General features: G+C 36.1%; 1 protein-coding gene across 1 annotated transcript in view; it reads right to left on the bottom strand.

The window, feature by feature from the left end:
* The window catches only part of LOC109540556 (nephrin), a 165,337-nt gene that overhangs the window by 23,391 nt on the left and 114,157 nt on the right, over nucleotides 1–27,789 (bottom strand). Inside the window, exons 4-9 of the mRNA XM_019908985.2 lie at nucleotides 14,194–14,399; nucleotides 7,085–7,195; nucleotides 6,800–7,006; nucleotides 620–783; nucleotides 393–537; nucleotides 117–247 (exon numbers count right to left, since the gene is read on the bottom strand). Coding sequence (XP_019764544.2) covers nucleotides 117–247; nucleotides 393–537; nucleotides 620–783; nucleotides 6,800–7,006; nucleotides 7,085–7,195; nucleotides 14,194–14,399 — 964 coding nt within the window. The remainder of the gene's footprint in view (nucleotides 1–116; nucleotides 248–392; nucleotides 538–619; nucleotides 784–6,799; nucleotides 7,007–7,084; nucleotides 7,196–14,193; nucleotides 14,400–27,789) is intronic.

Raw genomic sequence — 27,789 nt, forward strand, 5'->3', positions numbered from 1 at the left:
TTTCTATTGCAAAACAGTTGAAAAATCTCACCCTCATGCATTTATAAAGTAGGGGAGCCGTTCTCACATATCGCACCGCACATTATTAAGTTAAACGACCGTTAAGCCTGACTTACATTGTGCTTCCAAACAACTTTGTAAGCCTGGGGATTGGAGTTGACTTTGCATTCGAAGTAGACATCGTCGCCTTCCTCGATATCATCCGGATTCAAGTTGGAACCGAGAGATAAATGGAGTATTGGCACATCTGGAAAGTAGGCAAATTCAATTATTTGTCCTTCGGAAGAAGTGATAAAAGTTGATTATTGTGATAAGGTTCTAAAAGTTCCATGAAACCATTGGGAATAAGGCATAAGCTGGGGAATGTCACTAGTGAAATAATGGAAACTTACAATATACATTAAGCTGCAAGCTCGCTTCTTCTATGCCTTTTTTCACCTTGAGATTGATGGCTTGACAGGTTAAAGTGCGGCCGTTGTCCTGCCGACTGGGTACAATCGTCAGGGTCGAAGTAGTTGAGTTGTTATCATCTGAGTTCTGAAACAAGATCGTTTCAACAAAATTAATTAAATTCTTGCTTCTTCTGAACGAACTTTATGAAGTATTTTTTTGCGCTTACCGTTGCCGAAATATTAAACTTGGGAGGCTTCAGCTCCTTTCCATCTAAAATCCATATAATTTTAGCTGGTGGTCTGGACCCGAAAGTCTGGCAAGGAATCGGATATTTTCGATCGGCACTGAAAGGCTGATTGCTGCTCAAAATTTCCGTGCTGATTGGACGAGCTGAAACCAAAAATAAGGCTTTTGGCAAATATTTATGCAAAAGAACTGTCGGAATTCAATCGGCTGATAAATGTTTGCGAATTTTCGATCCATTACCGTTAGGCAATGGAAAAATCGACCAAATTTGTAAATTGCTTTAATGAATCTCGGCACGAAAATTAGGAAAACTGATCAGAAATTCTGGTCTAATTTGCCGCTAAACACGCAGGCTTCTGAACACGAAAAGTTGCAATCTGCAAAGTTTATGTAACGCCCGGCAATAATGCCCAAATCCATGTGGAAAATGTTTTATTTAAATCGGGCGCAATTAGTGCCGATTCCATTGAATTATAAGCAGAAAATTTTGAAATTTTCCGTGATGATTTATGATAGGGGATTTTTGTTAATGCATCTGAAGTGCATCAAAGAGGCTAATTGTTGGCTTCAGGCTTTTGATAGAATATTTTTTGATTTATTCTATATAGGGTGCTTTACCAAGACTGGGGAATCTGAAAAGTGGAGCTACAGGTCAGATTGTGGCCAATGGCGCAAGGCTGCCTTAACCGAAACACCCGAAACTAAAAAGGTAAGAAACTATGCATTTTAWATACYAAAAAATCTGAAAATARTAATAATTAAATAACGTAATTRTTACATTAAACGGTGCGTTTTGTGAGAAACCTCGAATTTGGAGCAACTTAATGGGATTTTCTCTGATTYGTTGGCAGCGACTTGTATTATTTGCCCCAATTCTTCACAGGAACCAATAGGTTATTTCTAAAGTCTATTTTYGTTTGAGATCAAATTTAATAATCCATACGATTGAAGTCCGGGCATCTGCGTGGYCAAGCAATAGCGCTTGCACGGTCAGTCCTATTATTTGTAAAAYCTTGCATACACCARATTTTCATCCTTAAGCGAAGTGAAATATYTTCAATTAATCGGACGAAATTTAGTTAAAAATATTTCAGTAGCAACAGGCTGTTTAACTTGAGGGAAAGTTGAAATGATGCAACAAAAAATTGCTAATAACACAGTAACAAATATTAACTTTAAATTCATGTTGAAAATGACTGCCTTTCACACCGTGGCGAAGTGTTCGGTGAATTCATTTTTCTCGATTGAGATCTCGAAGGATTGAAATATCGATAATCAACAAGAGTACCAAATTTAAGTAGAATTTATTGTAGTTTTTGATTTTGAACTCAATTTCATGTTACATATACAGGGCGAAAAGTTATTACTTGAAATGTAAGAAATGTTGGCTGCGAGCAGCATCCTATAGAAACAACGCAGAAATTGCAACACGTATATTATTCGTGAGATAATAAATCTATCGTGGCAAAATTTCAAACTCCTCGGCTTTGCATTTACAGAATAATGACAAAAAAATTACAGACTTTTAACACGCTTTATCTCCGAAAATATCAACTTTGGATATGCATCCTTGCGCCAATAGCCAACATTGGACGCGTAGTATATCCACTTTCCGCATTTTCAATTTTAAATGAATTCCCCAGTACAAATAGGCGTGCGAAGTATGAATTGGGTTTTAAAAAACAGAGTTTTTCAGGCGACCGTTCAAATTCCCGCAAATTAAGTTGGCCTTTTCATTCCTTTGCAGGTAATTGCTTACGAAATATTTCACGTTTTATTTAAGGGCTTAATAAGAACAAAGGCCATGCTGTTCTCGAGGGAGCGAACTACCCTAGCAACTGGGACGCAGCAAATACCGCCCCAGCGTTTATGACTTTGGTTTATTATTCAAGAGATTTTCATTGATGAAAAGTCTGGCATCCCAATGTTTAATGTTTGGAAATTAAAAGACTAGTGAAACTTTAATATGTGGATTGTTGACCAGGTTTGGAAAACAATTGAGCTTGAATGATAAAAAAAACGGTTTTTCTGCTGAGTTTGTAAACTGTGCAAATATACCTCAAGTTTTCCCAATACTGACTGTGGCCTTCACTCACGTACAATCGTTTATTTCCTTTGACGTTGGACTAAAGGCAATGGTACTTTTTGTAAAAATGGACTTTTTCCAACGTCGGCATATATCGTGATTAATGGCCATATTTCTGCAAGGGTTATTTCATGCAAAGTTTCTCTTCCTTACCTATAGATTAATTACTCTATCCCAAATCAAATCACTTGAACCAAGCCGGTATTGTTCCAGCCAAGGTTGGGTTTGTGTTTAGAAACGAGGGTACGTATCATCAATCATAATATGTCTCTTTGGTGCGTTCCAGATTTAAGCCTTCAGCCGTGCAAATATCCCTGTTGCCAAAAACATCAAACGCGGCTTATTTTTGTTCTGTTACCTTAATATAATATTTTGGTGTTGTGATGGATCGCACTTTTCCTCGTATTTTTTTTCGAAGCCGCATTAATTCACATGGAATTGACAAAGTAGGCGCTTAGTCTTGTGCGATTCGCTCCAGATAACTTATTGGGAAAATATCGCTAAAAATCATGTTTGGGCTTCAGCCTATTAGTTGCTGTGAACATGAGGGTAAAACGGTACAATTTGCATAGTGCGAAACTGAAAACTCGCGTCAATTTTTAATCGGATAATCGTTTAATAATTTATTTAAAATTGGTGGCGGTGGATTGTCAATGCTAATGGTATTAGCGCCTTCCTGGCCCATTTGGCTTCATAAAATATGCATGTGCTTCGCTGCAATAACTCAATTTTATTGAAGTTTTTAGCCGCCCCATTATTATCCGCGTGTTGTCCTGTTTAATGAACACTGACTTCAGTGTGAAGCTATCTGATAAAATTTTTGTAAAATTGCGATTTGCATTTTTCAATATGCATTTTTCCAGTTAGCGCCGATACTCTATTGAAAACAGTTATCAAACGCCGCAATCCTTTTTGCCGTATTCAACTAGAGGGCTTTCGAGACGGGCGTTCAACATTTGCGTTATAAAACTATCGAAAACTCGATCAATCATATCGGCTCCCTCAAAAATTCCACTGCAAACGAATCTCGAAAAGATCCTGCCGGTAAATAAACTACGTGTTCTTAAATGTATGAATAAATTGTGTATTCCCGCTATTTGGAAATTCCAACAAGAAAATGCTTCTAACATTTTACGAACTCCTTTTATGCCCGAGGTGGGTAAAAGGTTTAGGAATGTATTCTTTTCGCGGATACTCAAAGTAACTCAGTGTAAAGATTTCCATCGGTTGTTTGAAAAAGCTCAAAACTGGATCTTAAACGCTCGACGGCTTCACTAGTTGAATATAAATTAGGTTCTTTGTGTCAAAAGGTATCACACATTCCCTTCTCAATCGAACATATGGATAAGGGTTATTTTGTGTCGTATAAAGCCACATGTCCTTCGTGTATATATAACTGACGCCTTGAGTTTCGTTGGCCTACTGTTTTATTTAACTGTATTAATTGAAATACGACATTCTCTAATTGATCTGTATATTAGTTTACAAATCTGTAAGACTGTGAGTCGACAGATCAACTACTCAGGGAGCATTCGATATTTTAATAATTCATATACCTTCTCATATTGATGGATTTTCATGGAAGTTATTAAATAATGTGAAGTTACTGTCCGTTCGATTTTGAGCGCATTGTTGCTGTCAGTTGCTCAGCTTAGCAATGGAAAGCTTTCAGAATAGGGATGCCGATCAGAAAAGCCTCTAAGATATTACACCATCTATCACCTAAGCTCTAAGACATTTATTCTTGGAAATGTTTGAAGTTACATCTTCTATTGAGGGTTTTTGTTCCGAAATGTGAAGCTCGGTAGTCTGTGAGTCGATATGTACTTGATCAAAAATGTGTCCTTCCCTTCGATTCGATCAAACTTCCTTCGAGATCTTTTTATAATTTCCTCATTTAATGTTTTATAAATTTCGCTGATTTTTTTACTGTCTTGCCTACCTACTTGTCCATTTTCTTGCATAATAAAATAATTATGTTACACAGAAATATAAACGTCAAATTGAGTATGTTGCTTGAATTATTTTAACCATGTTCTAAACTCATGTAGTTTAGGAATATTTCCAAATATTTTATATAAGAACAATATTTAAAAGGCAAATATTGTTCGTTCCACCTAACGTCTTCTGTGGCGTTCTCGCTAAAGCTAAACCGAGCCGAAAAAGACACATTTTACGTGACTTTAACACAAAGCAAAGCCAACAAAGCTGATAGTAATATTAAGGAACTTATCTGCTTAGATTTGTCCAAGGAAAACAGCGGAAAATTGAGTTTTTCTCTTTGAGGTGAAGAATTACGCAACAAACTAGTGTATGCTAATGCTTAGCGGGGGCATTTCCTGCCTTTCCACCAAGCGCCAGTTTTGTCCAAGCTCAATAATGAATATTCATGAGACCGAGTTCGATTACCATTTCGGTTAAGTTGTTTCCAGAGGGCTCAAGTTGTTTTACTCGCATAATTAGAGCGTAGTTTAAGCAAAGTTGGGTATGTTAACGTATAAAGGCAATTTTCACGGTGGCAACCGCGTTATACTAATTTGGATATATATATAATACATAATTTTTTAGTCAATCGCTCATTTCCATAAAAAGCCTGAAGTAAATTAAATTAGGTAATTCCACTGGAAATTTCGGAAGTAAATTGGTAAAAAGGTAAGGCGAATTTTGGGTAGAAAGTCTGGGACAACTTTCAACAAAATGATATTTTGCAAAGTGAGAACCTTAGCTTGTGGTATCACCAAATCCATCTGCATTTAGTGAAATTTTAATCAGAGGATCGAAATAAAAATGGTTTTTCGGGGTAGAGTTTACCCAACTCTCTTTCAGGTTCATGCGAAATTTATATCAATTTTTGTTCAGAAATAATTATGTTTTTCTTTCGAATAGTTAATATGTTTAATTAAAAGAGATTAAGAACAGTTAGCAAGAGAATATTAAAAAATATTGATTGTTTTGATTCTGTTCCTATTGATTTGTCGTGTCAATTTGCCTTTAATGCCATGAGTTGGTAAATATTTCCAAATTTCATATGAAAATGTGCGTCATACATCGATATGTTATGTACCAGCACAAAAATAAACCGATTGTTCTTCACTGAGTGAAGTGTTAAAATAATAAACTTGGGATTAATATAAACACTCCTGGTGGCGTAAAAGGACTAATAAATATTAAGGAACGCGATAAATACTAATAAGCGGCAGAAGCATCGTCTGGCCGCGCTATCAAACAAAACGGCCCTTGTGGGAGAACAAACGGGTTTGTAGAATTTAACTTAATTAAAAGTCTCCTCAAAAATCTGCTGTTTTCTAGCTGCCATAAACATTTTTCGAAACGAATGGCCCGAATTTGTGTCGGGACTATTTTTGTGTTTGGCTAAATTAAATTTTGCAGCTTGCATTGTTTCGGCGTTCCCATTGTACGGGCGAAATAATTAAAGCCATCGCGGAATGTTCATTACTTCGGCATCATTATAAGTACATGTTCTTGTTTTTGGCTTTATTGTCTTGCACGCAAATGTCTTGGACGGGAACGTAATTAAATTTAATTCTCACTCGGCTTTGAAACCGTCTCTGCATCGCGCTGTAGGTGTGTCTTTCGCTGCATATTACCAAGATATTGTTTTTGGTTAAATAACGATAATAGCGAAAGAAACCAGCGATAGTGATGATTAAGCCAGCACAGCAAACTGATGTATATATTTTTTTAACTGTTTTGCTTAGATTGTAAAATGTCACTTTTCACAAATTTCCCTTCCTGTTTGTGGCTGGCCATCTCTAATTAGTTCCTCGAAAAATATGGAGAAACCTGCTCCTTTATTTAGGAGGGACTTGGAAACTGCAACCCAAAGTTTTCTCGTCAGTTACTGTCTTTTGACCAGATGCGGTTTTATGGCTTTTGAAACAATATTCCTCCTCAAAGAAAATTTTCTAAATTAATATTGGTTGCCTGGAATAAGTTTTAGACTGGAGTAAAACTCACTGTAATCCCGCGAAAAAAATCAGACAGTTTCACCCTTTAGTTTTGTCTTTAACAAGGTCATTTTTCATGCAAAATTTTCTTTGCTAAATTACTCACAGTAAACGTCGATCGATGTCGAAGCGGATAACGGTTGACTGATGTTGTTGTTCGAGGCCTGACATGTGAATGTGGCGTTTTGGTGTGACCTTTGCAGACCGTGAATAGTCAGTTGGTTGGAAAGCACGTTCTGGTAACGGATGTGCGTTTCCGAGGATTCAATTAGTTTTCCTTCGTGCCACCATTTTATCAATGGCATCGGTTTTCCTAGAACAAAATGCATCAGATTGCAGGAAAAAATTGTATCACACTTATTTCGGCTAAGCTAGAATTTTGCTTATTTACCTCCTCTGACAACGCAGTTCAGTTTCAAGTCGCTTCCTTCCTCGTAAGGCCCTGCTATCTGGGCAATTTCCTTGCCTGATTCGTCGGTTATTCTGGGGGCTTCTGGAGGAACTGAAAGAACAACAAAATGTTCAACATCCTCAAGATGAAGCATCTTCTTTAAGTGAAATGCGCTTGAACTGGAGTATTTCATAAATATTGATAGAATAAGTATGTAGAATGCGGCGTTTCTTTACGAGCCGCAGGAGCAATAAAATGTTAATTGTGTCCAAGATTGAATAAAAGCGAAACATGTTCAGGAAACTGGAGCCACGCAACAAATGCCTATTGAAGGTCTTATCATCTTTTTAGAATAGAAAATTGCAATTGCATGTTAATACATCAACTATAAAATGGGAATAAGTAATATTTTTACGACATTTGAACACGAAGCCTAATTAAACGCGTTGTTAGGCCCGTTTTTACTAGCAGTTAAACTTCAAGCTTTGTTATAAATTAATGAATTTGCCATGGAGCGTTAGCCTAATTAGGTTCGCCTGGTTAGCATTGATAAGTGACAAGGTCAGAAAATTTCACCGAACATTTATTTCGAAACATTGTGCCGTTTTGTGGATGGTAATTATGCAGCACTGACAGAGGCCACTTCACCAGCATCAAGCGCCTTTCAGGCCAGCAGAATGTAAAACAGAAACGTCATTATAAATAATTGAGCCCAAAACGTTCCTTTGGAAACAAATATGGGACTTTCTTCCGTTAAGCATTCGGCAATGGAGCGCCCTAATTGCTTCATGTTCCAAGCTTCTGCAGGTGTAATTACGGGAAATTGTAGTGTTGGAAGGTAGGTGAGGAGGGTTTCAATTTTCCACTCAGTTTAGGCAAAGAGGTAATATACAGTTAAGATGGMAAGCAAATTTTAAATGTAACATTASYAGTCGGAATATGAGTAGATCTGATGTGGACTTAACTAATTTAGAGAGATATATATTCCAAAAWAAATTAAGGATCTCTTCTAAAAAGAAAAGCTCATATACACACATAAACTCTAGTCGTTTGTTCATTAAGTTAATTCTCAAAGTCTTCTATRCYCTCACTTGGCCCCACTYTCGTCAATCTCAAGTCTCARTTAATGTCCTGGTYTCACCTCCAAAAAGAAGGAGGAYAACCRAAACATTWAATTTTTTAATYCTTAGTTGAGGTTGTGTGAGYACGCTTTTAATTATTCTCACAWTTTTGTCGTAAATTGCGGAATMTCTTACCCTATGTATCATYCCKTTTYYTGGAATTTGTTGCAAAGTTCAAGGTGAATGTTTAGATACTTYCTTTCAAGTTTTTCCAGATGTTGTTTGAAAAAMCATTTTTAAAGTGTTGATYTCCATTGCGATTTATTCATTGGTTGTGAGTAAACGCAGCAAGTTTTAATGACATTCAAATAATACTAGTCAGGATGTTCCTGAAATATTTTTAAATGGAAACCATGTGAAACTAATGTATGTCTAAAAGAAAGATTCCAGCAAAGGAGACAGATTTTCCAATTTTGCTGAATACGATGTTAATACATATATTCCTAAGGCTAAGGTATTGGAAGGTTTCAACCTACCATCGTGTATGTGTTGAACACCAAGAATTGGTGGCGTTAATTGGCGGTTTTACGTTAAAAGTGGATTAACTGCCGATTTACTTAAATTTTCGAATTCCGGCAAGTTAATTATTAATACTGAATTTCGGATTGAACACTGAACTGAGTTGAAGTGATGTAAAATTCCACTTACCGCACAAAGCCATTTAAAATTGAAATTTTCCGAATTGCTCGTTGCACAGCTACACTAAAGTGCACTTAAAAAAATTGCAGGAATATAAACACAAATTTCATTGCATCTGCAATAGTGTACTGTACATTGATTTCTAAACGGCTTTAGGGTTTTGTATTATTTCGCTTCTGATACTTAAGACGAGAGAGATTGGCCCGGTTTCCGGCAATGAAGTAGACACAATTCCTTCCTAATATTAAAGATCTATGGGAAAACAAAATTAATGATTTTTCCCAATGGTCTCTTCACATAATATTAAAAGCTAACTTGTTTCCATTGGGTTGAACATAAAGATGTCATTTAACAATAGAGAAAGCCGTATATCGAAAAGCCAATATAGCGGCCGGTGTGTTTCGAATGCCAATGAAAACCGCGCTAGATTTTTCGATCAAGATGAAAGGGTTTTTATTGGCAAAACGTTCATTATTTTTCGTTCAGATTTAAATAATCCGTTCCTTTTATGACAAACGGAAATTCTAAATGTGCCTTTGAAACTGGCGCAATACAGAAAAAAATATGCTAATAAGGACCTAGCCTTTGTGTAGCCCGAATGAAAAAGAATATCCTAAAAATTCTTTATTTCATTCCGAAATGGTGGACGGAAACTGATTGAATTAAATTAGTATTCGGATTTTTAAAAGAGAGGATTTTAATCTGGGCGTTTCAATAAAATTTAAATGCGCCTATATTAGTTTTATTAAGTACTGGTTTTAATGAGGAAAGGGGCGCCTTTGTAGAAGAAAAATATTATTGGAAATCTGTCTGTGTGAAACACTTTTTTGCATTTTATTAAAATCGTACAAGCCAACAGAGGCTTGTCTATCTGACAATTATTATTGCTCTTAATATCAAATGTTCATTAATGCGTGTTAGAAGAGCTTCATTTTTGCCTTTGGGCTGGCTAAATTAAAACTACAAAATGTTAAAGTAGAGTTTCAAGTAAACCTTCCTAGCAATGTCTGCATTAATTAAGATCCGAAAATTAACTAAATTAAAATCGCTTTATTATGGACTGTAAGGGCTGACTTTTCTCTAAGTTATTAATATGGGGTAGTTAGTAAAAGCAGCATAGTAGGAGAAACACGGGTAGTCTCTCTCAAAAAGTACCCAAATAAGGGTTTTAATTTGGCGATTTTACAGACTCAGCTTGCTTATCGGTTACTTCAATTTTTCTACACCTCCTACATAAACCGCTATTGCCCATCTAGAGAAATAACCCCAATAAGATAATTCCAGACCCACATATTTCAGGCTGAACAGAAATCCGGGTTTGGCCTCGGGTCATTTTTATATTTTATCTAAAACGTTCTAAGGACGTTTTATCTATCATCGGGACACACACATGATTTTCGTTATTACAACTGCCACTTACCGGGGACCGTATTAGGCTGAAGTATTGGGGCTCGTTCTTGACCCCCTTCTCCTTTATTCACTCCCCACGTACCCCCGGCCTTTTTCTCAGTCCCCATTATATAGATGACAAATTGCCGAAGGGCGTGAAAGCACTTCTTATAAGTGAAAAAGTTAATCGAAGCCGTTGAAGAAGAAATTTGTCAGGGTCCGGAAATGAACTGGGCGTGGGGAGTCAGACAGTAATAAATAAATGCGGGTTATGAGGAGAAAATCGACGATGAAGATTTTATGAGAAGCTTAAGAAGTGGTGAAAAAGGATTGAAGGGCAGGCGTGATGATTATTTTTAATGACGGCTTTTTGGGACCTATAAATCTAGATTGAATTGGTCTTTGCTTTAAATGCCAATTTTTTCTTCTTTATATGTTCAACAAGTAAAATTTTAATTTTTTTCACTAAAACCTTATTTGGCTAGTCTAGAGCATTTTTTTCACTAACTCACATCCCCAGGTGCTTTCGGCACTCCCTTCAGACGGATGTTCTGATCTAAGGTTTCCACATAATCTTCTTTAATACAGCAATTTTTTATCGTTATCAAAAAATTCGTTGATTTGTAATCTACCATTTGTTATATTCCTTTTACTTCTGGTTTTCACCCTTCAGCCTTTCTTCTTTTGTGCAACTAAACGTCTAAAATGCATCTGAAGATACGTACTACTGCAACATTAGAGCAAGGAAATTGAACAGAAAAAAGAAGTGAAAACATTGAAAAATGGAAGTTTGCCAAAAACCTCTAAAAGCAAGTGATACTCTTTTTGGTCAAATCTCTTCTGTGGCCGCACTGTACAATCCGTAAAAGTTTGATCCTATAGTTCCATTGAAATTTCAGTGCAAATCTGAAAAAAGAAATTTTGCTCGCTTGAACAAAACGTACAAATTGCATATTTTGGTTGCTGATAGAAAAGCGTCCAATAATAAATTAAAAATTGAGTTACTGAAACTTAGCGCTGAAAAGCCAATGTTAAAAGTTCTGGTAGTATCTAGCGAAGCTGCCTGCAAAACGATGTCACTGCCGTTGGGGTTTTCGCTTGCCTGAAGAGTTTCGGATTTAGTTTGATCAAAATTTTCAACTTTGCGGTTCCCAGTGGAGGCCACTTCACCTCCCACACTTCCCAAAGATACTTCTTGACAATAATCGCCGCCCCCACTTGGGTTCGAAAAATGCGCTCCAATTTCCAGTCTTCCCCGCCCTAACCGGCCTTAATAAAACTTCCTATGAAAGCTGAAGTAAAATAAAAAAATACCAAACTGTTCACCGCCTGAGTTATTAAGAATGAAGCAAAGAGAAATTGCGTCTTTCTTTAGGTAACGAGTTCTGGCTTGTCTGGCTGGCTGGCAAAAACAAATTAAAAACGAAAGTAATTAGTGACGCTGGTTTGCATCGAAATGAAAAGCTTTTAATGAGGTGGAAAAAATGTTATTTAACAATTTTGTTTCACAGCCACCAGAATGAAAGTGATTCAGCACTGTAGGTGGGATATTATGGATCATTTAGGCTTGCATTGCATAATTTATCAGAGCAACAGCTCGGTAACAAAGCAAATATATTTTTGACGGAAATGCATAATAAATCAGGCCAACGTACACGTTTCAAGTTCAATTCGAAGCGAAGCTATCTAACGTTTCATTTCCTAATGGTCCAAAATCGATTTCGCTAATGAAGCGAAACTGGAAACTTTCAACAAGCAAACACATAAATTTGTCTTGATAATACATTTTCAATACGCGAAAAATATGTAAATGTAGTCGTATTTTATTTCTCTTTCCGTTTCGTCGGTTATAAGAAGCCGGAAAATGACATTAAATATGAATTCGCCTTTTTTAGCTTTCGTACAATCACGAGAAATGTTTCCTCCATCCGAATGCCTGAAGAGATGACTCATACGGACTGAAATAAGTTTTGTTATTCCGACGCAATTTATTAGCGTTTGCTGTTTTGCTTGCTTTCAATAAAACGCGATTTAATATTGCGCTTTGTTTAGATCTTTCTCAGTCTCCAGCAGAGTATTTTGAGTTACGTTAAAAACTTTTTTGAAATGCTGACCTAAATAAGCGCCGTTTGCCTTGGGCATTTCGTTATGTAAAGTAAAATGCCAGGTATTTCCCTACGGCTTGAGCGTAATAAAGAAAAGGAAACAGGCTCTAGACTCGCCTTAATTTCTCTATTTATTCCATCTGGTATGGAAGGGAATAGGGAAATATATAGGAGAATGCTGGGATTTTTGAGTATTACTATCCTGGTTTGAAAACTCATTTATTTTCCTATAATTTGCTGTTTTGTTTGGTCTAATAAAGCTCATAAATTCCCGGAATTGAATATCGGGCCAAATTCGAAAATAATGCGTTTCTTCCACAAGCAAACTCAAGTTGTCGAAAATTTATCGTTTCGAAATGGTAATCGGGTGCGCGTACTCTTGCAAAGGCGTCAAATCAGAGGCTATAATTTAATAATTTTATAGCACCATGTACAAACAGCCATTTATTTAAAGCATTGCCATGATATGATAAATATAACTTAGTACGTAAATTACTCGAGTGCATATCTGAATAATTTTCCATACCTTACTTGGGGATTGTTATTTATGAGCGGCAGCCCGTTGGAGAGAAATCGTGCTTTAACAAGTTGTGAAGCTTGTCTGAACGGTTTTATTGGAATGGAAATGCAAAGTTTTAGCGCGGAACTCACTCACTGATTCACTTATCGCAGGCCGGGAATTAATCCAAAGAAGAGCCTTAGAATTTCCGGGAAAGTTGATAGTCGTGAATGGTAAATTGAAGAAGATTTACACGTGTGTGCCAAGGTGCACCGTTTATCTGGGATCTGTCCTTTTGTCCAAAACTATTCAAAAGAGAACACACAATTTATTTCAAAGCTTTTTATTTTAACTTGTGTGTAAATGCGGATCCATCGAACACTACTGGAACTTATTTTAAAAACAAGTGCTGATTTTCGTCAATTCCAATGCTTAATTTCTTCAACGTGCAAACGCGGACAGAATGAAACAAAACTGGCGACATTTTAGTTCCAGTCAATCTGCGTAAAAGACCAGGGAAGCACGACTTGTATCTTTGTGTTCGGCCAGTAAAATGAGATGGGCCCTCCAAGTACGAAGCAAACGTGTCCCGAAGGTCCTTAAAAGCCGCTAGTTCTGCTGCCTCCATTTATTTTGAATGGAAACTGTGCGTAACTAAAATATTCACCCGGCGAAACACCTAAAACTCCGAAACGTTTTAAAACTAAGTAAATAAAATACCGCTCTTGAAACTTTGCCTTGCGATGCATTATGCATAGAAAGAGTTTATTTTTTCCTGCTAGGTCTCGTTTTGACTCTATATTCGTATTCTCTGAGGCGTTTGGCTTAAATCGTTGACTCGCTCATTTGGGATTATGGTTTTTTAAAATTGAAATTAATTAAAGCTGATTTGAGCTGCTGAGGTTGAAATAACCTGCAGGTTTAGTCGATATTTTGACAAAGGAATTGAGGTTGATTTTTAATTTATGGCAGACTAACAAAAAGTTCAGGCGCAGTTTCGAGAAGGGATCCGAAGCGTTAAATTAGGAAAACGCTCTCGATATTGGTTAGCTGCTTTTTCAGAACGCAACACATTAAATTGTGATTTGTTATTTTTGTGGATTCTTTTTTGGCTTCAATCGAGATTCATTTAATTGCCGTTTTTACTCTTTTTGGGGTCAAGATACTTAAAGCAAAACTAGACCAGGGTATGGGCAGATATTATAAGATAATCCAACGCACAAAGTGCCAACTGTTTATTCTTTTAGGTGCATCACTGCTCACTTTCTTGCTTCTGACAAGAGTTGAACTTGTTAACACTTCTTTTCGTCTTCGTGCATTTAGCCATAAACGAGTGTTGAGAATACACCTACTTACCAATAACAGTAAGACGAACTCTCAAGTTTATCGTTGGTGATTTCAAGTAGTCGATACGGCATCGATACTCGCCATCATCATTTTCACTCACATTCACAACACTCAAAGTGGATGGTTCGGTGCTGGTCCTATACAGAGCCCTTGATTTGATTTTGTCGTCCGTCCAATGGCTGGGCCTTATTCCAAAAGAACCACGAACATCATAACTGTAACAAAAGGGCATTTCAGTATTTAGTCAGATTTTTCGTATCGCGTCCCCATTTTTCGCCCCCGGTACTCGAAAGAACTTTTAAAACCGGTGAATGGTTAGGAAAGTGGATTTGAAAACCATTTTCACCGTTTCCGAATTTAATTCAGCCGGTGCGGCCATTAAGCGATATAAATGAATGTCAGTATACAGTGGGGCTCAACTGTAAATTGTTTTGATAATTTTTCTATGAATTTACATTAAATTATATAATTCTGGATTTTTTCGGCAACACTTGGTTAAAACTATCAAAAGAGTTAGTTTTTGCGGCTTTTGGAACGAACTGGTCAGTTTTTGGCGCTTTAAGTGCCATGCAGAAAGGAAAGTTTTTTTACAGTTTCGTATGCCACTCATGCTTTCCAAACGCCAGAAAACTCTACTTTCTACGGCGGTCTGAAAACCCGAAAACCTAACCAGCTTTATGAATATAACTGTCATGAACTATAACATTCTTTTGCTTATTTCAGTTCCATTCGGTTATTAAAGCCCAAACAGAAAACAATTATCCTTCGCTAGGAGACAATTTTGATTCCAAGCCACATAAAATTTCCGTTCCCGTCTTCGGAATAATCTTAACAAATCCTCTCGAATTATTTTCTCCTAGGATATTGAAACCGCTCCCATTTCAAATCTATTATTACAGGTCGTCCATTATGCAACGACAATGCTTCTGAGAGCAAGCGAATATTCTGGGAACTGATCCTGGAAATCCCACTTGCATTTCTCGTTCAAGATGGATTCTCTTCTATTAAAAGGAGGTTTTGATGCGCACTCTGTCTGAGGAAAAAACGTCGTCCTTTTCTTTAAATTTTTATTTCGATCGGAGATTATTCTGAATAGGTGTTTTCCATTGAGTGCAAAGATTGAAAACTATTGGACATTGTGGGGAACGTAAATGCGCATTGATCACTGCAAAAATTGATTTTATCCGATGCTGTTGAATGTGCCTCCAAAAACCCAGGTGTCTCCATAAACATTCCTCAGCTTCTACGCCTGAACTCTTTTCATATGACTGCAGACTTTATAGGACATTGACAAATAAAAACCAATCAAACATTAAATTAAAAATTATTTTTTTTGGAAAACTCAATCAGTTTTAACTCACAGTGGTAATCAGCGCACAATTTACGATCGACCAAACTGCACATAATGAAATACAACAAGGTTTCCGAATTGGACTACTAAATTACAGATTTATTAAAATGCCAGCATTGGACCATAATTAAATTGTCTAATGCAAATTAGCATTCTCTGATAAATCCCATTTAGGCCGATCCTGCTGCCGCTAATATTCTGCAATGAAATTGAAAGCCGAACGTTTATAGTTAGAGAGTTTTTAACTTGATGGACACAAAAACAATTAATTACGTTAGCATTTAGCATAGCCGAGAATCAGTTTCGATTTAATAATTGTTTTCGAAATTGGCGCAGATTAGCTACTTTCAGCCAGTTGGCGGAATATATAATTCGAAATTCAAGCTCGAAAGACAATTAATAAAAGAGTTAATTTCAGACAAGAACACTACCGAGTTATGCGCAGTTAATTCAGATTAAAAGCAATCTTTATTAGACGCGATTTTGAGCTCACGTTTAAGGTTGTTCATTTGTCTTGTTTCATTTTAATAACAATTTGAAAGAGCCGCTCGCCGTCTGCTAAGATTATAAATAGGACTTTGATTTCCTGCAGAGGAAACTTTACGCGCTCTTCTTACAAAGTTTAATAATCATTTATTATAGTCGACATTTAACTTCCAAACTATATGTAGATTTACCCTTTGCTGGTATTGGTTTTCTAGTTAGGTCATTAATGAGTAAGTGCAGAACAAACTAAACTTGCTTTAACATTCGGAATTTTTTTAATTTGTTTTCATAAACTCACAAATTGCTCATGTTTGCCCTTACTAGATTAATTATGCTTAACCAGGAAAAGGTCATAATGTTTAAGTTATCCGGGTTTTAGTGAATAATGTACTGAGCCGCAAGTTTAACGCTCAGCTTAATATTCTCTGATTATTAACTTTGCGTGATTTCGGAACCGGTAGTCACATCTAAATAATATTTTTATCGAATCAAAATCAATCGTGTACAAAATTCGAGTGATTTGAAAGGCAAAAAATTAGTCCAAATGTTGTAGAGGATGTTTAAAAAGGGCAATGTTTTTTTGTTCAAAGTTTAAATCCGTTTGCGGCCAATATCGGCTAGTTCAGACAGAAAACCTCAGTAATTTGGATCTTTGAGGGTCTGTTTACCTTGCACCAATCAAGAGATGTTCATTTTTAAATGTCACATTTTCCGCGCGTAATTTATTTCAACATTTTTTTATTACCAAGAATGTAAAGCTGTGAATACGTAATTTTACTGCAAGCTTAGAGCTGTGCACTCCTGTTGACTTTTTACGGATGTCAGTCCATAAAGAAACAACACAAGAAAAAACATATTTTTGGGCTTTATTAAAAAAATATTACTTTATTCTAACAAAACAAACATTTTTACCTCAGAGGCTTTACACTTTACACTTTACACAGCTCAGAGAGTGAAAAAATAACCCGAACACTCAATTTGTATTGAAATGTTGTATGTGAAATGTGAAAATAAAAGTTTAATGAAACTTGGCATGGAATATGTCATCGGTCACAAACAAAGTTTCTCTCGAATAACTAGGGATAAACAGACAATTAAGGGTCCAACTTCCTCAAGGCAAAGCTCTTATATAATTTACTTGTTTTTTTGAGAGACCCAATATTGCCCACAGAAAAAACTTGATCATAAAGGATTCGACAGATAAATTATTCAGATCGAATCACCGACTGAGAAAATATTCAGAATAAAAATTTAAGGACTATTTAATTGATGCGTTGAATTTACGGCGCAGTGCATAAACAAATGTTAAATCAATCAACGAACAGAACTTAAATGTAATTTAATTTAAATGTAATTGTGTCACAAAAGCGTAATATTCGTGTCATTTTCCCAGAGCGGCTAAAATTGTAAACCACAGAATAAAAACACTTTTTATTGATATTAAATATACTAAATGTCAAACGCCAAACAAAAAATAATAATGAATTTCTCAATTCCATAAAATATATTTTAATTGAAATATTGCACTTTTCGAATGGGAATATTTATCTACACCTATCAGGATGAAAAAACTATGTTTGTAATTTCAAATTAATGCAATTTCGGCACAAAAGCGATTTTCCAATAATTAGCGTGACTGAATAAATTAAAATTAATAAACGAGTTTTTAGGAAACTGCAATTGGAAAACTTCATTAAATGTAAATGCTGATTGGTTTAAAAATATATATTTGCCGCTATAGTCACGTGAATTCCGATGCGATGGACTATCATTTGCACTTACAGAATGCAAAAACTATGACAATATACGGCGTAGTGCATCCTACCATTTAATATAAATGCAAATTGTGAAAGCTCGTTTATAATAATAAAAGCAGTATCCCGAGCAGTTACGAGACACTCTTATTGTATCTTGGCATTTTAATAAAATAACCGACATGGCTCTATAGCCCTTTAGGTTGGCTTAATTCTGCATTATACGATATTCCATGGAACTCTCTTAGAAGCCTTTAACTGATTTACATGAAAAATGTTTCAGGAGGGATTAACGCGAAAATGTTTTACTTTTATCGCGCTAGCAACTGCACCTTAAAACGAACGACAAGTGGTGCCTTTTTTCAGAAAGAAATTTCAAGCATGGTCAGACAGTTCTGCACTGAATCAATCCGATCGTGATACTGAAACCACTACTTGATAACTATTTCGAAACTTCCGAAGTGAAACTCGATACCAAGGAGCGGAAAACGAATATATTTTAAATTTGAATTTGATATGAGCGGAAAAACAACGCAAGTTTCAGTATAAAGTAAACGGTGAACGGGACCTTCTTTAAATTCGCGATGGCTTTCCAAACTTCGAATTACCTTTGGAGATAAACTGAAAACTTACGATAACTTATGGAGTTTTAATATTGGAATTCAGAAGCGCTTTCCGGGAAATAATGTGAAAACAAGTTGCGATGTTATCGGATTTTTGCATAATGTTACAAATTTATTTGCAGCAGCGAAAATACTTAAAAAGGTATTATTTCCGCAGGAATTAAAATTAAAAAAAAACACGAAATTTACGGGGTTTTGCCGATGTCTCCTGGATAGTTCAGATTTGAATTTTATAGCTCATTTTAAAAATATATTTTGATTTATTTTCCTGACTGCGTGTAATTGTTAAATATTTTTTCTTCCCTGGGTTTCAGTCAAAATCTGAAATAAAAATGTTCTTATCGTTTATTTCATATAACGTTTCGGCGAGCCAAAAGCACCATCAACAGATTTACATTCAACACAAACCCATAATTGGAAAACATTAGATTCGTTTAGGTCTTGGCTGTCTTGAAACCTGACATTTGTTTGAATTCACAAACAAATGGAGCAAATACCAGGAATGAAACCTAAATTTTCGTTTTCTTTTCAGGTAAACGTGTAAACTGATTAATCAGTCATGCTTTTCATATACATATTACTTTAATTGCAGCGGCAACAACTCTGTATTTAAACATTAAAACTACCGCACTGTATGTAGATATTATTTTACAATTTACTCAAGTGGCCTTGTTCAAATTTAAGGGCCAGTAAACCTGGTGAATTTATTTGGGAAATTTTCAAGTATATTAAGGGAACATTAACAACGAAAAATATGGAAACTGAAGTTTCCGGCGCTCGCCTGGCACCGAGTCAAATCGTGATAATTTACGTGTTCAAAGTCTCTAAACATTTTATTCGATTAGTGCATTTGAGCGTGTAGTGTAAATTAAAATTCCATTTTCGACACATTTCCCCGAACAGTTTCAATAGGGAACAGTTATTGAAATGATATATTCCCCACATTAGTTCACAAAGCTATTTTTTCAAAATCGCTCGTTTCCTACTAGTGTTTTCTTTATATTTTATATGCGTATAGATATTTCATTAATACAAATAACTGCCAATACATTTTCTGAACATTAGGAATATTTCCCAGGGGCACATTAACTTTGTTTAATTACCTGATTTCAACTTAGCTGTTTTTGACTTGGATGTATGCGTCAATATACAGGGTTATTCATAGATGTTGCACGCTCAGATTTGCTTGTTCAAAATGGAATATTGGTAAATGGATTAGTTTTCATTATATAAATAATTGTAGTTGAGTGAACCTACTGGAATAAAATTACCAGAATTCCTGTTTTATTCGATTCTTTCACAGCTCTGAAATTGTTGTTTTAATGACCAAAAAATGAAAATCTTTGTACTTTTACATAGAACTTTTTATAAAAAAAGTCCAACCCAGTTTTGGAACTTAACAGATAGGTCTTCTCTCAATAGCTTAAAATAAGCGAGAATTTTAAGTGATTAATTAAATTTTAGTTTACAATTTCAAGTCAAATTTCATTAAATTTTTCACACAAACACTCTCGGCTTCAGTTTATATTTGATTAAAAATGTATTTTTCTTTTGCTTTTTGTAGGAAGTTTTTGACTCAACGAAATAACAGTTCTAATAATTTAAGCTTTCTTGGCAGCTTTTTCTAATTGCTTTCGGCAACAAAGTTTTTTAGGTTTAGTGTGCGCCAAAGATTAGCCGTTTAAACAAGCGAAACTCGTCGCAGTTGAGAAGTATAAAATGGAATTAAATAAGATAAATGAAACCCCGAATTCATCGAGGAAACTTTACTTTAATAAAGATCGCTTTTAATCTTCATCTGAGTCCTTCGATGATTTGGTCCGGGATAATCCTCGGATAACATTCGTTATTCCCTGAGGTGTTTTATGAACTTCTTCGCTCCCTTCGCCGTTTTCCTGATTTTTAATTAAAGAATAATAACGTGTTGAATTGGATCATCGTTCCTCCATTCTAACCATTAATTCTCGTCAACTTTATTTTTAACCTTAATTCAAGGATTGCGGGATAAGTTACTTTGAATAGCTGCACTTTCCATCTGGGTCATGGCAAATAAATAACTGACTTAGTGTTTATTTTTTAATCATTTCATCGTCCATTAATCCACTGGTTTGAAACGTACTGACACATGAGGAAATTAAAAATCCAGCAAACCGTTTCTCCATTATCCTCACGTTTGGTCCCCCAACACAAAAGCAATAGAAAAGCACGTCGGCCACAACTAAATTACCGCGAGATCATTCCGTGAGTAATTCATTAAGCTTGATAATAGATTGCGGCAGACTCAGATCTGTCTTCTCGGATTACGGAATGTTGCCAGAGGACAGGCTTAATCCTCTGGGGAAGTCCACAACCCGCATTGACCATTAAAAGAGCTGTCGTCTTTGCCACAGATTAATTTCTGGTATAAATTTACAAATGATGAACGTCTAGAACGAATCATTGTCCAACATCAGCCAAGAGGTGGCATTGGGACGAATTTTCCATTTCTGTGAATCAGTGGCAAGCACCGACCTTAATATTTCCAGGTCATTTCTCCAATCTGACCCTAAATTCACTTTGGTGTCATAAGGCGCGGCCGAAGTAGACAAAAGAATTCGTTATATCAGTTTAAGGGATGGAAAGCCAAGCGAAATATTCCCTTCGGGAAATCTGCCGGCAAACAGCTAATCTTGGAGGATGCTGCATGGTTTCCACTATAAAATTATCTGCGGTGTTGTTTAGTCAATCAGCGTTCGAAACGTGATGAGGGTTTTAATTTTATCGATACCGCTGCTCGATTTTCGACTCTCCGAAGTTTCGTATCGCGACCACTTCCGTTTTGTGATGTGGATTTTAATGACAATGTGCCATTATTTCGATACAGAAAACTGGGAGAATATTGCCGCTATATCGCTAATATCGAACAAAAGTGACCGGTTTATTCAATCAATTTTAACACACCGCCGATTTGAAATTAGTGGAAACATTTTCAGTTTCCAGTAAAACTAGGAAATAACCACAATTTGTACGGATCCCACTTAAAAAGCTTTTGCCTTTTAAACTACGTTTTCTCGCAAATGCTCGTTCAGCTACTATTTTGCATCTGGTCTTTTCGTTTGAAATAAATTTTAATTAATTTGCAAATAATCAGCACATAACTTCTGAGTAGATACATTAAAAACAGCCATACCGGTTAGAGTAACCGCATAATAGAAGCACAGAATAGAACGAGACTATTTAATGAAAATTGACTGGGCATTTTTACTTAAAGCAAAATATCCTTGTTAGTTTAGCTCATTTTATATGTAAACTCGCTTTGCAGGCTGCAAGTTTTTGCAGTTTGGTTTGAATAATTTAATCATTTTTCCTTCACTTTCCTGCGGCAAATCGATCAACTAGACGGCAATTCACCTAGTTAATTGAAGGATGATATATTGTTCCATGGCATGAACACCATCGGAATAAGAAGTTATTACCCCAACATCTCACCATTAATTTCCATCAATGTTGCAAGTTGTAATGCCGGCGAAAAAACTTGGCAAACTTTGCGCCGCGGCAAGAACCAGGGACCCATATATAAAGTCATTTTCCAAGACAAACAAAAACTCGCAACTCCTGTCCTTCCTAAAGCGTGTAACGTACGAGTGAAATCGCATACAAGCAAAGTACCAAACAGGGGCAAAAAGTAGAAAATTTATATTCTTGATGTCACACGCACCAACGTATTCAATTTCCAGTCATGGAACACCCATTAATCTTCAATGTAAACTTTTCAGCAAAAAGATCGTTTTGAAATATGCCGAACTGGTTCTTAAATCGATGTTTAGTAGTGGAAACTTTCAGCGCAAACTTGCTGAATTTTAAATTATTTTTATGCCGAGATAGGGCTTTGGATTACCATATCCAGGTTTGTCTCAAAGATTTCACTCAAATTTTCATGCAGTTTGGTTTCTAAACACCTAAAGCATCTCATTAGGCCTAAGAGTTTCATTGCTTGATTTTCGCTCATGTTCTTCGGAAATAATTGAATTGTCCTTCGGCAACTAAGCGGGGTTTGAAAGCAGGCCAAAACACATTGTAGATTCCCTTTGCAACGCGTTTCCTATAAGAGAATCATATTCACCCGCATGTGTAACAATTTGATAGAAATCCAGTATTTGCAATCGCAATGAAACGTTTGCAAACCGCCGAGAACAAACCCTTTTGGCATGATCTACTTCTACGTGGATCGCCTTAAAAAACCGGCAAATGGATAAAATCGTTATCGGGGAATATTTGAGGAATTTAAATCAATTTCAACCTTTTTCTACTATAGAGCTTTTTGAAGAATTTCGATTCCTTTTCCTCAATAAAGAACCAACTCTATGTAGAGCAGAAATTCACTCGCCTCCTGCGGGAAGATATATAAGTGAAAATCTTTATAAACACGGAAAGGTAGTTGCTACTTTTCGTTACTAATAAGCCCCGAAACATTACCCGCAAGGATTTCGCCCCGTTCCGAACATTATTCCTGATGGGGCTGTTATAACGTAATTCCGAAAATAAAGCTCTATGTTTTCGGAAGTATTACAAAGCTGATTAGGTTTTTTCGCTGTTTCTTTTTGTTCGCAGGTGAAAAATGGGCTCGGTAGAAACCGCTTAAATTTGCCGAGGGATGGTTTTGTGTGGGTTGCCAAAGAGTTTCGTTAGTTGGTTGAATTATTAAAATGGCATTGCCGGTCTCGGGGCAATTTTCGTTCTATGAAAAATATCCGCAACCCTTCACAGGCGCAACTGGTCAAGAATACAAGAACACACAAAAATGAATCTCGTTATAATACAGCTGCACTTTTTTTGCCGGTATTATCGCGTGCTAAGTTTCTGAACAATTTTTATGGTACGAGGTAAACATTAAACATAAACTCTGTTCAAGTCGGTAATACGTTCAAAACTTGGCTATGTGCCTGATTTTTAATATTACGTTGTAAGAGCTCCTGCAGGAGTAATATTGCGGTCGGAGAAGCCTAGTATGGGTAATCCCGGGAAGTTTATCAGTACAAAATGCGAAGCCCTTTATTTTCAGAACGTAAATTTGCCTCAGGAACTGACTTAATTTTTTGTCCACGAAATTCGCCTTGACATCATCCTGAACACTGCTTCAAATTTCAATTTCATCTACACAAATCCCTCAAAATATATACAATGTTTTCGGACAAATAATTGATGGTTTCAACTACTAACAGAAAACCCTCTCCGGATGTTTTTATTAGTTTCCCTTCTTGAGTCTCATTGAAGTCCATTGAAAGAGTTTTTCTGTCCCGCCTTTAGGAGACAACGTACACTAACGAGGACAATTTTTTATGAAAGAAAACTTGCCCGACTTCCCATAAAATAAGCCTAGTAATTGATGTGGGGCAAGCATTCCTGCGTCCTGGCAAATGGAACGTCCTGTTTAAGTAGAATAGTAAATGTTCCTTTATTCTTTCTACTTCTGCTCGAAGGAGCGTCTTTACAGGAATTTACTCAGTCGCTATTTTATTTGAAATGCGGATTTCTACGAGAACTGAAAGGTTGGCTTAATTACTCGAGAGTTCAGTTTAAAGTCCATGTGGCCAAAACATGAAAATGTGCCTTCAAATATGTCCATAACACGAAAAGGGATTATCGTTCTGGAACTATCTCTATTAATATGGCTGGAAAATACTACATTTGAAAAGGTATTTTAGTTAGCAGGTTCGCCAAGCTTTTATCCACTAATCCGATGAAAATACAGGTTGTTTGTTACCGTGTCACGCCATATCTATATTAAGAGATAAACATCTTAACTGGGTCGTATCGACACATGACCTTTATAGGGCTTGGCGTATTAGTAGCGATTCGAGGCAAAATTGCTTATTTTGTAATGGTTGTTTGAAAAATTTATTAATGACATGAACAAATGGTGGTTGGCAGCTGATGCATATCCGCTGAAAGTTTCCGAATACGCCCCCATCTCAAACAGATTTTTAAAGTTTTAACTTTACTCACTGCTTGGAATGTCTAGGTTTATATTGTAGGCCACTAGCCACTTTAGCAGCTCTTGCGAAGGCCTGAGATAATCACTAGCATTTCGTTTCGTTTTCCTTTTCAGGCAAATTAAGCTGCTGCCTCTTTGCAATATTTTTTTTTATTACCAATTGCGATCTGTACAAAACTGTAATTAGTCGAGGGCATTTCGGAAAACTACCCGGACGTTAAGCTTTCAGGTCGAAATACTTTTAATCACCGCTCTTTCCTTGATGCCTTTCAAATTTGCAAGTCGCATCTGAACTTTGCTAATTCTGCCCTTAAGTACTGGCCATTTTTAGGTGATTGAAACACCCGTTAAAAATGACCAGAGAGAATATTATCAAGGAATTGTTGCGAATGGGAGTTGAATCTAAACATTTTCTGTCATGGTATTTTGATATATTATAATATAAGTTGCACAATGAGATGGCTAGAAACAAGCTCAACTTACAAGTCTCTCCACGATATTCAAAAAATTAATCTTGTATCTACAACTTTTTGATAAACGCAAGCTACTTCATTACGAAAATACAAGGCTTCTCTAGAGCTGCTTTAAATTTCCGATTCTGCAGTCAGTATGCCATCAAACGAACTATAAAGTATCGAGAGAGACTGCAACTAAATTGACAAAACGATCATTGAATTATTTAATTCGAGTCTTCAAAGAAGGACTCGACCGATCGCTCTGGGAAATAAATTACCAGCGCCCCGCCTGAAATCCAATAAAACAAAGTTATACAACATCAGAGCGGCGGAACTAATAAACCGATGCTAAATTAATAAAAAGTTTGGAAACTTTTCGATCAGAAATCGATATTGAAGCACTGTATTTTTTTTCAGAATCCTTCTGCAAAGTTTTACAATATTTCCAGTTCTGGTTATTTCTTTTGTATTTGATATTGCCATTCGGAAAGTTCGGATAGTTCACTGAAACCAAACAGCGAGGATTATTTGTTTTCAAGAAATGCGGATATTTGTGCGCTATTTGACATAAATAAATCATTACGAAAACTGAATTTACAGAAAGTGAAGCTATTTTTCAAGCGACTTGGTCATCGCAAATATCCGGAATTGAATCGATGCAACTGAGCTGTGTTTATGATTATTTATGCAAGCAGAAAAAGCGTTTACCGAGCATGTTGATATGGGCTTTCTAAGGCACACAAGTTGCAATTATCATGCGATGAATTATTTGCACTGAATGCCATATATGGCTATCAGGTCGCTGAAATAGTAATGTACTCGTTCCGTGTTTTCAAGCTAACATGGCAATTGGCAATTTAAATACAAATATCCTGAAATAAGGTCGATTTTAGAATAAGGCCTTCCAGGCTAGCAGGAAAATGTTTTTTTTGCAAATCGTCATTCGAGACGCAGCAAAATCAAAACTTACAGCAGTCGATTCTTTCCTAACTTTGTATTAATTTAATATCCGTTTATTACTTTCTGAACCCGGGTGGATGTTCAATTTTATTGGATTCCACGACAGGCAAGTTGTTAATTTACAGCTTCTTGGGCAAATTTATAAAAGTTTGCTGGCACTTTTCAAACTGGGGCAACCATTGGAAATTTCCATCAAATCTCGAATTTCAGTTTGATAACAAAGTGGAGGCGATCCGCAAATCTCTCGGGTCCAATTATCGTTTGGTTGGCAATTTTGGGTAATGGAAAGTAGACTGCAAACCTATTATACAGGGGACAGTAACGATTTTGATATGAACCAATAGTCGACAAGGATGGGAAGGAATTTTTATTTAAAATGTTTGTTATGAAAAGAATTGTTTAAAGTTTTTAAGCGTTTGCTCGAAATTACTTCAATTTGGACACAGAAGGATTTGTTTTGAGGGATTATGTGCCAATTGAGTTTTTTGCTTTCTAATATAGTTTAATCGAGAAGTAACTCTTCGGGCCATTTCCAGATAGGTATGCAGTGGGAATTTGGAATTTCCTCCTCGATTATGGGGGTGATAGCTCTGGGCGCTTAAAATTAACGATTTTTTTTTGTTGCTTGTCTCAAATATATTTGATGGATTATTTTCATCAGAAATTCCTTACTTAAAGAGCCGGAAGCAAAAATGCCTAACTCACCTGCACGGGTCATTGAAGTTAAAAACCGCATATCTTCCAAACGGTTCAGAATATAGAATAAGTGGTCAAAACTTTTTCGAAAAATCATTTTGTGTATTGTCTTGCTTAATTAGTTTATATGCGTAATCGCAAACCCCAAAAGACAGAAGCAGAAATAAGAACACGTAAAAATGTCAAAGAGTTAAGCAACTCTAATGTGGCCGAACAGCTGATACGTTCTATGATTTATTAGAATGCGGCGTTTTGAGACATGTCCCTTGTTCAAGCATCAATTGAAATTGCTAACCTGCATAGAGCCATTTATTGGACATTTTCTGTTATATCTTAGAAACGGAAGCAAATAATGAAATATTGACTAGAACTTCTTCCACGGAGTATCTCGAATTAAATTCCTTCCTGCTTCAAGGTAAACAAGACAATAGAAACTTTTTGGATATTTAAAAGTTTAGAAGCGGTTCTAAAAGCCGATTAGTCAGAAAATCCTTTCGAACATAGTGATTTGAGAACTGTCTTGGGTTCCTAAGGATTAATTGGCCATCCTTAATTACGCATAGGAACTAGTCACAAGAAGCAAATGTATTTAGTGGACAAAATTGTCCTTCAAATTTTTTACATATAATTATGTAGTCTAATCTCTAAATTAATTAATTCCATTCCCATTCTCAAATGAGTAGCTTTTATGGAAACACAGGAAAATTCATTAGTTTTGAACCATATTCGAAAAACGTTCAGAAACTACCATGATCCTAATGGAGCATCTCTCAGTTCAAAGCTTTTGCTAGTACGAAAATGAAAGACCTTTTCCAGTTTTTTGAAATGTGCCAAAACGGATAAAATATTTTGGCGTTTTGCTCTAATGGAATTTTCACATAATGCATCTGTTTCACTTAGTGAATCATTCGGGATTTATCCAACTGAAAAGCCCAGTAATATGAATAAAAGTATGGAAAGTTTGAATGGCAATCCGATTCAGAGTTGCGGGCAAAACTATATAAATAAAAGCAATTAATTCCGACTAGGGCTTCAACTCTTCACTATTCACGACACGGCTCGACCATTTAACGACCAGGGAAAAAAGTCAAACTTTTCGCGACCTCCGGAACACTTTCCATAAGTTAAGGCTCCTAGAAGCGAACATTAGACCGCGATTTATGCCCCCGAATACAAAGAGCAAAAACAGCTCCAAACAGTCGTCTGCTAAATGAATATTATGCAAATAACGGCGATTTACATAGTTGAACATCTTTTACAGCACTAGGTCTTTGTTTTCGATTCGAATAAATTTCGGCGATATTAA

This window comes from Dendroctonus ponderosae, unplaced genomic scaffold (genome assembly GCF_020466585.1).
Source record: "Dendroctonus ponderosae isolate FM_Combo_2020 unplaced genomic scaffold, Dpon_F_20191213v2 Dpon_F_20191213_6, whole genome shotgun sequence".
NCBI classification, from domain to species: domain Eukaryota; kingdom Metazoa; phylum Arthropoda; class Insecta; order Coleoptera; family Curculionidae; genus Dendroctonus; species Dendroctonus ponderosae.